This window comes from Quercus suber, unplaced genomic scaffold (assembly GCF_002906115.3).
Source record: "Quercus suber isolate HL8 unplaced genomic scaffold, Cork oak 2.0 scaffold_6, whole genome shotgun sequence".
Classification (NCBI taxonomy): domain Eukaryota; kingdom Viridiplantae; phylum Streptophyta; class Magnoliopsida; order Fagales; family Fagaceae; genus Quercus; species Quercus suber.
The window spans coordinates 174,837-188,023 of NW_027069472.1; the positions used below are offsets into that span (position 1 = coordinate 174,837).

Sequence of the window (13,187 nt, forward strand, 5' to 3'; positions counted from 1 at the left end):
TGTTGTAATTGGCAACATACAAAACGCTCACATTGTTGCTCAAATTGTGGCTAGTCGGTATCATGAACTTGTAAAGTGTCGCCAAACTTTCTTCAAAATATCCATCCGAAATGCTTAGAAATTAAAATTCATAGAGAATCAGAATAGCGAGACTTAAAACGCAAACTAGACAACTCTAGCTAAGCTGCAATTCAAGAACAAATGGCCTACATCCACATCTGCTGCAAATATATATGTTAGTATTGAGTTCTTTCTTTTGGTCAGTCTAGTACATGTATGTAAAGCATCATGAAAAATTCTCCAAATGAAAACAATAAGCATAGTAGTTTTCATTCCTTTTCTAGCTGGTTTTGAGTGCAAACCTGTTTCCACATGAACATTAGACAACTCGCACCAGAGAAGATGAGAACTAGTGCAATGCAACAAAGAGTGACACTTCTCTGTGCGGTTTAAGAAGGGGGGGGTGTAGGAGCGCAAGAGGAAGGAAAACAAGTAATCAAACTATTTAATCGGGCTGGCATATGCGCAGATTGAATGCTAATCAATGGAGAGCCAAACTCTGAATTGAGAACACATTTACAGCATGAAGAAGCTTCTAAATCATAGTAAGCATTATACTGTCTACCTGTCTACACATAAGTCCTGAGATTTACATTTCCTTTAGAGGAAGGCAGTAAAGGTAAAAAGATACCCACGAGTAATATACAACTGGAACAATTTCCACCACTAAAGGAGAAAAACATGAAGATTATAAACAGAACAAGCCTCTCTCACTCCCTATTTGGGGTTAGATCCTATCTAAATGTAGCCTTATTGATAAAATAGAAGAAATTACTTAATGAAAATTGGAAAAAGGTCTCTATCGTCGCCTAGAGAGGAAGAACTCATAATCAGGATGCCTGTTTATGGAGGTCATATTTCCTTTGTTAACAACAGCTCTTGCCATGAGAGATGCTGTCTCTTCAAGTGTCCTCAACCTCTCCTTCAGGATTCCAAAGGGGTTTAAGCCAGCGGGTTCTGCTGTCTGGCTCAGCACAGACTGCCTAAGCTGGAACCAGCATTCACCCTGTTCATAAGCCATAAAGTGCACTGCTTAAATTAACAGATTTACATACAACACTAAATAATGCAATGTAAGTATGCGGAACTACATGAACCATGAACACATTAGATATTGATGGCAAAAAGAAACTTGCAATGGCAATAACTTTTTTTTTGGATAAGTAAAAACTTATGAGTTTTTATTAAACTTTGAATACCCTAAACATACTTTCAAAGATAACATGGTGTCAAAGCATTAAAGAACCACCATCAACACCCCTAGAGCCCTTCCCCAATCACTGCCCTAATAAAGTTGCCAAACACCGCAACCACCCAAATAGAGACTATAGAGTCACCTGACTCCAGAAACCGAGTAAATTGAGTTGCATGAGTCAGGAGACACTAGGACCTGTTGGAATCTCAAAGCCCAGCCCTCACTGCAGTAAACGTCATCTCCTAGCGCTGTCAACCTCATATGACCGGTTGCTAAGTCGCTCTCAGGTGCCGATTGTACCTATGACAACTTTATCAATCCCTCTCTCTTCTGTAAGTGCTGAGTTCCCGTTTTGTGACACCAGAGCTGGGTTGTGTTCCCTTTGCTCCTTCGATATCTTGTATTGTTGGCATTTGGGTTTGAGAAAGTATTGGTGTTGTGTGTTCATTGGGCTATGAAGCATGGATACAAGGTATGACACGACACAACTACACAACATGTCTTGAAAAACAAGGATACGATGCATCAAGGATATGACAATTAAATTTTTTTAGGTATATTTTATCTATTTTTGCACATAATTTGTTTATATTAGGTTTTAAAAATAAGTAACAACAATAAAATGTTTGAAAACATATCTAAAACTAAGTTAAAAGCAATAATAGAATAACATGTTTGTACATTATATATTTGTGTTGCATCTTGCACGGCCATATTTTGATAGGAGCCCAAATAGCTAATACGTTTACCAAAGCTTTGTGTAAGAGTTGTTTGGATTTATTATGTAACAAGCTTGGATTGCATGATATACATACATCCAAGCTTGAGTTAGGAACAAAATGGAAATATCATTGTAATCACCCATATATATATATATATATATTATGTTATGTGTGTTAGGGTAATTAACTTAGAATGCCGTAAACACACTTTTAGAGACAACAGAGGCAACAACTTAAGGAGACAAAATGCATTGAATTAAAATAAATGGAATTTCACTTGACATTTTTATAAGGGTAGAACTTGGTACAGTATCATAGGTGATGTACCTTAGGTTACTTGATTAAATTCATCCATGTAGCGATGAAAGTTGTAACTATACACAAGGAAGCGGATTGGCCAATAAATCATGTAGTTGTATTGCACTGGCTAATAAGCCACATGGTTGAATTAAATTAGGGAACCAAAGGCATTGAAAGTTCTTGTTACTGACAAAAGGGCTTTCTTAAAATATTTTAAAATCTCCCACAGAAACAATGTAATGAAGTTAATTATTGTAGTTGCCAGCATCATTATGAGTACCTGAGCACTGTAACTCTGAAGACCCACAACTGGAGATACTATACAAGCATCCGCACTTGGCTTATCAAATTTGGCACTTCTACGAACTAAATGACCAAGGGAGTGGTAAGTCAAAAATGCTGCATGAAAATTGCCATCCGGAATCCTATAAATTGGATACCATGCGACAGAGTACCTGAAGATCAGAGTGCATGCAAAATTAATATTCAAATTTTAAATCAGAGTCAGTAATTTATTGTACTTTTCTCTGAATGAATTCTCTGAAACAAATTTTAAATTTGAAGTTCTGTTTCATTGAGTTGGAACAAGTTACTCTAAATTCTCTGAATATATTCTAACACTAACCACGAACTGGGGTGCAGATCTTGTAGATTTATGGAGTCTAGTTTAGTCGAATCCCCATACACTTTGCAATGTGAAGGTCCATCACCTCTAACCAGCTCTCTAATCCTGAAATAACAGAAACAGAATAAAGATCAATCTGAAAACAAGAACCAAATATTCTTAATTGGCTAACTCAAATAAAGAAACTTTACTAAAAAGATGTCAAATAACAAATTGAATGACATATTTCTTTTGCTTCCTTCTTCATCTCTTCGGATAAATTGAATGAGATAATTCTTATGTACCCATTCTTTAAACAACCTTCCCTAAGTAAAGTTAGTAAAAAAACATGTTATAAGTTTATTTGATAGGTTAAATTTAATGACTAAACAATTTCAACTAAAATTATCTGATGATTTGATCTAAACTTATCATGCTCATGCCACTGCCCTATATGACAAAGGATTAAACCAGATAAAAATTTTCATGGTGACTAAAATTTTCAAAGGATAGATAAAGTGAGATCTTGTAACATAGAAACCAGAATACAAATACATAGAAACAGACAGAGAGGGTAGGATGGGGGGAGGGAAAAATTCATGTTCTACATTGGAAGTTCCTTTTAACATAGTTTATAAATTATTGGAGAAAAATAGTAAACAAATTATTGATTCATTATCAAGTATGCATGGGGTCATGTAAACTAGCATGAGAAACATAGTGCATAATTACTTTCTAAAAATAAAAAGAATGGAACAATTTAACATCCATGTATGTGTGAAGTCTACCTAAGGTGCAAATGTGTATCATAATTAAATATGAAATGTATAGATATTAAAAGCCCAACATTTTTCATTGGTTATTTGGTAAATGAATTATTTAGTGGTTCTTTAACACATAACCTCATAAACTTAAACTCAAGAGAAGGTTCCACTTGCAATAGAGTTTATTGTCGTTCTTAACCAAAAAAAAAAAAAAAAACAAATACAGAAAACAAAAAACACACACACAACAATAAAAATACTTACTTCTCATATAAGGGCCGTCTTTGCTGGGGTTGTTCACATTCAAAATATTCAAAAAGTGGCTCAAAATCTCTGGAACATGTCATGTTAACTGATTGAACAGTGTCATCATCTTCATCAGAAGCTGGAGATTGTTCTGAACTATGCACCTGATTTACAGGCAGCAAACCACCATTGTCTTTTGTGCGAGGCTGTGGAAAAAGTACTGAAAAAATTGACGGTTTTTCCAATGTTTCACTAGTCTCACATGCCTCCTGAAAATCAAAATGAGGATTTTTTTTGCTAGTATCAATAAGATGACTTTTATGGTTTCTGAACAGCTGAACTGCAGACAGATAAGGGACAAAATAAGCACGAAAAGCAAAACAATCAACACCCAATCTCTTCGTATTTTCATGATCCTCAGCCCTTATTTCTAATCCGTAGCTTCCGTGTCTCTCATACCACTGCCACAGGCATCCCAAAGGAACATCAGGTATCTCATGTCTGCAGAGCGACACACCCCCAACCTGGTCCCTCAAGCATGTCTGGCAGCTTATCAAACTGGAAGATTGACAAACAACTGGAGAAGAAAAATGAAGAAGTCTTTCAATTTCAGCAATAGGACAACCAGTGGCCATTTGAACAGCTTCAGATGCCAGTTGTGCCCTACAGGCATTATTCACTGCCTGTTCAATCTTATATGAGTTGGTTTCAAATGCATGTTGATCTTTTGATTCAACAGTGAAGCAGTTACCTGCAACATGCTTGTTATTATGCTCTTTAAGTGTGCATGCATCTTGATTGCCCAATTTCCGAGTATGACCCTCATCTTCATGAGAACTTAGATCTCCTGAGTTCTTACCCATGCACATTACTCCATTTAATGAAGAAACAAGATTTTGAGAACTGGAAGCCGTTTTACGTTCAATAGTGTTTTTCAATTCAGCAGCTGGCACATCAGAATGATCCGTTGATGAGCAGTCAGATCTAGCAGAGCTGGTAAAGCCAGGATCCTTCATCCCAATTGGTATCCATCTCTGTGAAATAGATCCAATACCGTGGCTTGGCTTATTGTATTCCGCAAGAGAAATTTCTTTCTGAACTGGGCCAACTTCATTAACTAAAAGATGAGGAAGGTACACTGGAAACTTCGCCTCAAGCATATTTGACTGATCTGAGTCACATGATTTTGGCAATGAGCTTTCCTGATTTCGTGTATTACAATTATCGGTACTAGAAACAGTGTTACATTCAGGTGGCTCCAACTCATCTGGATATACTTGTGTGCTGTAAACAGATTCGGATGTCATATTTTCAGCTCTGTTGCTCTGGAATGTAGCCACATGAGAATTACTCTGAGAACAAGATCTTGAAACACAGCTCAATCCTGTTTGATCATTCAGCTGAGATGAGAAATCTTTTATTTCATTCTGTTGCATTATAATTTTTGCACAACAGTTTGAGCCGGCCTTATCAATTTGAGAACCCTTCCTGGAATAACCATAGTCTTGTTTTGTAGCTGGAATACTTTTTCTTTTCAACTTCCTAGAAACTTTTCCTTTTAAATGTTTCTTATCCACACTTTTTGATAACAAAGTCACATCATCATTAGAAATTCCTTTAAGCAAAGGAGCCTCTTTCAATGTGACATCAAACTGCGAGCAAACTGGACTAACTTTCTTCATTTCCCCATTGCATCCACTGGCCTCATTCCTCTGAACCTTTTGCCATATAGAATGATTGTTTTCTTTCCCTGTACGGCCATGCATATATCTTACACTTCCAAATCTGTGGACACTTGAACTGGTGGGGGTTGTTTTGTTTTGCTTGCCTCTCTTGCCAGGTAAAACCACTTGCATATCACTACAGCTACCAACTTGACGACCGCATTTTTTTCTCTCGGTGTGATCTTTGGTATCCACAGCACAATTTAATGAGCTTTGATGAGAGAGACATTCCTTACTGGAATTAAAACCTGGTGGTTCAGAAACACTAATTCCGAAACTTTCATTTTCAGATAGCTGCACATCATGAACAGCATGAATGTTATAATCACTGTTTGAACCAACGGAAACTGAATCCAACAGTAAGGAGTCATGTATATCAGACAAACCTTTGGAATACATATCATCATAACAGCTAATCTGTACACAATGTGTATGCTCCACTCCATCAAGGATGGACTCTTTGGTTTGAAACAGATTGTCTGAACTACACACAAGATGTTCCCTGGTAAAATTCCGAAAAACTGAAGGGGCAATACCTTCTGAATTGTCCACCTTATCAACATACGAGCTGCATGTCTTTGGTGTTTGACAAAGGTTAATAATGCTATTACTATTTCCTTCATATCCGTTTCTGTCAACCATAAGATTGGGCAATAGTACTTCTGGTGCCACCGATGATAATGGTCCATCCCTATGACCCAAATCAGTATTACCACAGGTTTCAGAAGTTGGACTTCCATGGGCATATTCCTCAGAGAGGACTTCCAATTCAGTAGAGCCAGAGTCACTCAAAAGCTTCATACTCTGTTTCTTCTTCTTTCTAGCCTTTTTTCTTGAATTTCTCTTTACAGCCTTGTCTAGTTGAGAACTGTCAATAAGCAGATCAGATGAACTATTAGCCTTTGAGCCATTTCGGTTCAAGCCTGGGGAGTTGCTGCAGATGAATGAATTCTGATGAGAAGAATTGTTGGAAAGCTCATTCAATTTAGTTGCTTTATTTGTCAAGGCCTTGTTTTGAGATTGTCGTTGCACATTCGACCCAGGAAAGTTTCTGGCTGTATATGACTCCACAGCTGGAGGTCCTTTCCACACATTTTGTTGATTCCTGTATGAACTAATAGATGGCGGAGAAACCATGTGCAGACTGTCCATATTTACCTGAACTCCAGATCCCATGTGATTAGTATGATCTGGAAATTTCAGCGGTACTGCAAAAATCCTCCAGTGTCCATCAGATTCAAGGGTAAGAAATGTAAGAATAGGACACCTGATAAAATAAGAGGAGAGAAAGAAGATCAAACATTGGCTACAATATAGCTGCACAACAATGTGAAAATCTTTATTAAAAAATGCCCACAGTGACGCAGCAATCAGGAACTGCAGTATTTAATTAGAAAGATTATTTCCACAGTCCACAACATAGGCTCCCGGCTCAAATATCTTTAAGCTGAAAAATCTCAATCCTGCCAGTGAGCTCTAGCTCAACTGGCACCACATGCCCTTGCAACTGTTAGATGGAAGGTGAGGTTGTGGGTTAAAGACCCACTGGGTGCATGTGTAACTTACCTACCATTAAAAAAAAATAAAAAACTCAAATCCTAAGATCTACTGAAGAGGATGTTGATACCACTGGACCACAAGTCAAACATCCATTTCTAGAGTGTCTGAGACTTAAAGAAATAGGCATAGGGAAATAGCTCTTGAACTTCTAAAATGGACATAAGGATATCTACTAAACGCCAACTTGTTCACAATCATCAGAACATTAAAAATTCCTTATTGTAACATTTCAATCTCAAGTCATCATCTTCTAATATCCATATATATCAGAGAGTTAGTTACAAATGATTAAAGAATATTCTGAGAATGACAACTGGTGGGGACACCTCACCACTAGACTATTCTAGATTCTTCTAGAAGAGTATAATCCAATAGTACCACTCATACAACAATATTAGCTCTCTAACCACAAGAAAGTGATAAATGAAAAATAAATGGAAAAGAGAAATAAAGGCAAGATTTAATTAAGAGCAAAAAAATAAAATAAAGGAGAATTTATCAGATTAATCAAATAACAAACAGTTCATTTAGTCATAAATTTCTGTAAGGAGGGATTACTTGCACAGGTAAAAACCCAACAAGGTGCAGGCTCCCCGAGGCAGGATCAATATGGTATCATACACACTTTATTAGCTAAACAAAGGCATTAACTGTTGAAGAATTTATACTACAGCAAAACCCAATTGCTCTATAACAACAAGAAGGATAAAGTCCTCAAAGAGAGATAAAGAAATAAAGAGATGGATCAAATTTAAATAGCAATATCTGATGAGTGAAATTTTATTAAAGAAATACCAGTGGAAGAAAGCAAAGAATGAACTGATACCACAATTATCGGAAGGAATGATTACATACATACATACATATATATACATAAGCTACAATCAGACATAATGACCACAATCATTTTACCTTGCGATAGAAAACACTCCACGATCCTGAAGAGAAGATTAAAATCCATGGAAACAAGTCAGAGATTTTATTCAGAAAAAATTAAAGAACAAAGTACAGACCCAAATCAGTTAATGTCACAAATATTTAAGACCTCTAAAGAAGTGCTAAAACCAAGTTCTTGTTGAAATTTTCTTGATAAGGAGTCTTTTCTTTCCTCTGAAACTTTCTGAGTATCAGTCTTGGTTATATGAAGGCCACAATGCATCTTTTATTGTGCCTGTCCATGTCAACAGCACAAAGTTAAGAACATGAACCAATATTTTAAAGCAGAATTAGATAGAGATACCATATTCAAGAATTGTACTCAAAATTTTAACATCCGCACAATTTAAATCACTCACAAATAACAAACTATAGTGTTTTTTATTATTATTATAATGAAGAATGCCTAATTTTAACTAGAATAAGCTGCAACAGGTGCTAAAGGAAATAAGAATATCGGCCACTGCTGACGTTGGGGGTTTACATCTTTAGGATCTGGGCAAGCATATTAGGCTGATTGGCGAAGTCTAGGCAAAAGTATATACTACAAAGTTTCAGAAGTTGGACTTCCATGGGCATATTCCTCAGAGAGGACTTCCAATTCAGTAGAGCCAGAGTCACTCAAAAGCTTCATACTCTGTTTCTTCTTCTTTCTAGCCTTTTTTCTTGAATTTCTCTTTACAGCCTTGTCTAGTTGAGAACTGTCAATAAGCAGATCAGATGAACTATTAGCCTTTGAGCCATTTCGGTTCAAGCCTGGGGAGTTGCTGCAGATGAATGAATTCTGATGAGAAGAATTGTTGGAAAGCTCATTCAATTTAGTTGCTTTATTTGTCAAGGCCTTGTTTTGAGATTGTCGTTGCACATTCGACCCAGGAAAGTTTCTGGCTGTATATGACTCCACAGCTGGAGGTCCTTTCCACACATTTTGTTGATTCCTGTATGAACTAATAGATGGCGGAGAAACCATGTGCAGACTGTCCATATTTACCTGAACTCCAGATCCCATGTGATTAGTATGATCTGGAAATTTCAGCGGTACTGCAAAAATCCTCCAGTGTCCATCAGATTCAAGGGTAAGAAATGTAAGAATAGGACACCTGATAAAATAAGAGGAGAGAAAGAAGATCAAACATTGGCTACAATATAGCTGCACAACAATGTGAAAATCTTTATTAAAAAATGCCCACAGTGACGCAGCAATCAGGAACTGCAGTATTTAATTAGAAAGATTATTTCCACAGTCCACAACATAGGCTCCTGGCTCAAATATCTTTAAGCTGAAAAATCTCAATCCTGCCAGTGAGCTCTAGCTCAACTGGCACCACATGCCCTTGCAACTGTTAGATGGAAGGTGAGGTTGTGGGTTAAAGACCCACTGGGTGCATGTGTAACTTACCTACCATTAAAAAAAAATAAAAAACTCAAATCCTAAGATCTACTGAAGAGGATTTTGATACCACTGGACCACAAGTCAAACATCCATTTCTAGAGTGTCTGAGACTTAAAGAAATAGGCATAGGGAAATAGCTCTTGAACTTCTAAAATGGACATAAGGATATCTACTAAACGCCAACTTGTTCACAATCATCAGAACATTAAAAATTCCTTATTGTAACATTTCAATCTCAAGTCATCATCTTCTAATATCCATATATATCAGAGAGTTAGTTACAAATGATTAAAGAATATTCTGAGAATGACAACTGGTGGGGACACCTCACCACTAGACTATTCTAGATTCTTCTAGAAGAGTATAATCCAATAGTACCACTCATACAACAATATTAGCTCTCTAACCACAAGAAAGTGATAAATGAAAAATAAATGGAAAAGAGAAATAAAGGCAAGATTTAATTAAGAGCAAAAAAATAAAATAAAGGAGAATTTATCAGATTAATCAAATAACAAACAGTTCATTTAGTCATAAATTTCTGTAAGGAGGGATTACTTGCACAGGTAGAAACCCAACAAGGTGCAGGCTCCCCGAGGCAGGATCAATATGGTATCATACACACTTTATTAGCTAAACAAGGGCATTAACTGTTGAAGAATTTATACTACAGCAAAACCCAATTGCTCTATAACAACAAGAAGGATAAAGTCCTCAAAGAGAGATAAAGAAATAAAGAGATGGATCAAATTTAAATAGCAATATCTGATGAGTGAAATTTTATTAAAGAAATACCAGTGGAAGAAAGCAAAGAATGAACTGATACCACAATTATCGGAAGGAATGATTACATACATACATACATATATATACATAAGCTACAATCAGACATAATGACCACAATCATTTTACCTTGCGATAGAAAACACTCCACGATCCTGAAGAGAAGATTAAAATCCATGGAAACAAGTCAGAGATTTTATTCAGAAAAAATTAAAGAACAAAGTACAGACCCAAATCAGTTAATGTCACAAATATTTAAGACCTCTAAAGAAGTGCTAAAACCAAGTTCTTGTTGAAATTTTCTTGATAAGGAGTCTTTTCTTTCCTCTGAAACTTTCTGAGTATCAGTCTTGGTTATATGAAGGCCACAATGCATCTTTTATTGTGCCTGTCCATGTCAACAGCACAAAGTTAAGAACATGAACCAATATTTTAAAGCAGAATTAGATAGAGATACCATATTCAAGAATTGTACTCAAAATTTTAACATCCGCACAATTTAAATCACTCACAAATAACAAACTATAGTGTTTTTTATTATTATTATAATGAAGAATGCCTAATTTTAACTAGAATAAGCTGCAACAGGTGCTAAAGGAAATAAGAATATCGCCCACTGCTGACGTTGGGGGTTTACATCTTTAGGATCTGGGCAAGCATATTAGGCTGATTGGCGAAGTCTAGGCAAAAGTATATACTACAATAATAAATATCAAATTCAATAGGGGTGGGTGCAAGACACAAGGCCTAATAAGAGCGACACAAACCTTAACAATGCAGCAGCTTACACAAGCTAATAAATGTGCGTACTCTCACTCTCACTCTTAGTTGAAATAACACCAATAGAAGATCCCATCTGCCCAAGCCAGGGAAATTGAATACAATATAATACAAGCATCATCATCATCTTTAAATGAACACTGAACGAACCTCAATAAATAAATAAGAGAATTCATGATGGCTGAAGGGGGGGGGGAATCTTTAAATGGGAATGCATATTATTAGCAATAGAATAATGAGCAATTTTTTGCTATGGATTTGAGCATAAGAAGAAATAACTAAAATTCAACGCAAGAAACAGAAAATTGACACAAAGAAGTCAATATGATATTAACTAAAAGAAAGCAACAGTCATGGATTCCTCATATAAAATAAAATTGACTACGAAAAATGGCAAGGAGACAATCAATAGCTATTATGTTTCGAATGAAAGAAAGGAAAGAAGAAGAGAAAAAGAGAGGCCTTGGGAATTGAATTGAAATGAATCTGAGTCGGGAGAGATTCAACCCATCCAGCTTCTTCGTCTTCTAGCCTAGTACTACTACTACAATCATTATTAATTTAATTATAGGAATAAAAATAAAAATCTCAAAAAACATATTTATCATCCCATGAAATATAGGCGTCAAGTTTGGAAAACAGATACATTCACTTTTTTAGGGAAAATGCATTTTGCATTGTACGGAATGAAAAGCTCTATACCTAATTTAGAGTTTGGCATTTGAGGGAATTCTATGTGCACCCTACAAATAGAAAGCAAGTTAGTTTATATATAGTCTTTCTTACTTTTAAACATAAACATATATAAAATCAATCAATCAATCGGATTTTCATTTTCTTGGCAAAAAATAAATAGATAGAGAGTTAATAGAAAGCAAAACCATGTCCATATGATTCATGAGATTTGCTGCTGCTGCTCTCTCTCTCTCTCTTGGAGTCAACCTCTCTGTGACTGTCTGTTTCTGTGTCACTGTGTTTGTTTGTTTTGTTTTTTTATGCCTACTCTCCGATACTCAGCTCAGCTCTTCTCGCAATTTCAGCTTTACCTTTCTTTTCTTTCCTTTCTTTTCTTTTCTTTTCTTTAAACCCTTTTGGATTTTGGCTCGTCCAACACCATGCCGATACGTGTCCTTCTATATTCACCGTCTGCCCGTATCACCTCCACCGCTCCAAGTTTTGTCCAAATGCTTTCACCTTACTTTTTTTGTATTTTTGTGTTTTTTTTTTTTTGGGGGTGGGGGGTGGGCGTGGGGTTGTAAAATTACAATTTATACCTTTGATGTGCTTCATCACCACAATTTAGACATGAATTCTTAATTTTTCTACTTAACCCCCAAAATGAAATTGAGGTTTCCATCTAAATTAAGAGATTTTGTATTTTTTGAATTACAGATTACTCTGTGGTTTAGAACAATGTTATAAATACAGTTTCAGACCTTTTGTCATTGAAATCACAATCAATTTCGACGTAATCTATGTGTGTGTATATATATATACCGAAACCTTTAACTTTTGATTGACCTTTCCGCAATTTTTCATATCAGTATTTTTTATTTATATTTTTTAAATATAAAATAATTCAATTTAATTCTTTCGATTTTATAAGTGACTGATTCTAAAAAAGAAAGAAGAATTAATACCCAACACATCATTCTTCTTTTCTTTTTAAATTTTTAATGCCCTTATTTTTAAAACCTAACCATTCGTTGAAAGTTTGAAACATCTTCTAAGCTTAAACCCTAGAGCGGTAGAACATGTCCCTTCCCTTCCCTTCAAAAGACACAATTGTGTAGTTTCTGCTATTTTGACTTTCAAGTTTCAACCATAACATCATCCTCAACTCGTGCCTCTAAAGCTCAGCATGTCTCTTTTGTTTTTCATTTTTCCATTTGGGTTTTTCTAATTCTTTTCTTAATCAGTTTATTTTCCGTTGTGATACTGAAAAATCAACAGCAAAACAGAAATAATTAGAATAGCTAATATCTTTGTCCTTTGATTTTTTGTGTGCAAGCTTTAGAGTTTAAATCAACATCAAAAGTGGAATAATTAGAATAGCTAATATCTTTAATATTAAGTATTAACGCAGCCTCCCTCTTTGCTCACATTGGCAATGCACATAC

General features: G+C 35.7%; 2 protein-coding genes across 2 annotated transcripts; both read right to left on the minus strand.

The window, feature by feature from the left end:
• Positions 1 to 575: 575 nt before the first annotated feature.
• Positions 576 to 8,428, minus strand: LOC112008644 (uncharacterized). The gene is made up of 6 exons (XM_065772915.1): positions 8,221 to 8,428; positions 8,088 to 8,113; positions 3,910 to 6,882; positions 2,903 to 3,007; positions 2,558 to 2,732; positions 576 to 1,066 (listed from the first exon to the last, which is right to left on the minus strand). Exons 1-6 carry the CDS (start codon positions 8,332 to 8,334, stop codon positions 860 to 862), a joined length of 3,600 nt encoding a protein of 1,199 aa, XP_065628987.1. The 5' UTR covers positions 8,335 to 8,428; the 3' UTR covers positions 576 to 859.
• A 227-nt stretch (positions 8,429 to 8,655) lies between these two features.
• Positions 8,656 to 12,299, minus strand: LOC112002249 (uncharacterized). The gene is made up of 6 exons (XM_024034406.2): positions 11,949 to 12,299; positions 11,770 to 11,810; positions 11,055 to 11,143; positions 10,550 to 10,675; positions 10,417 to 10,442; positions 8,656 to 9,211 (listed from the first exon to the last, which is right to left on the minus strand). The coding sequence occupies exons 4-6, from the start codon at positions 10,661 to 10,663 to the stop codon at positions 8,656 to 8,658; spliced, it is 696 nt and encodes a 231-aa protein (XP_023890174.2). The 5' UTR covers positions 10,664 to 10,675; positions 11,055 to 11,143; positions 11,770 to 11,810; positions 11,949 to 12,299.
• Positions 12,300 to 13,187: the final 888 nt, after the last annotated feature.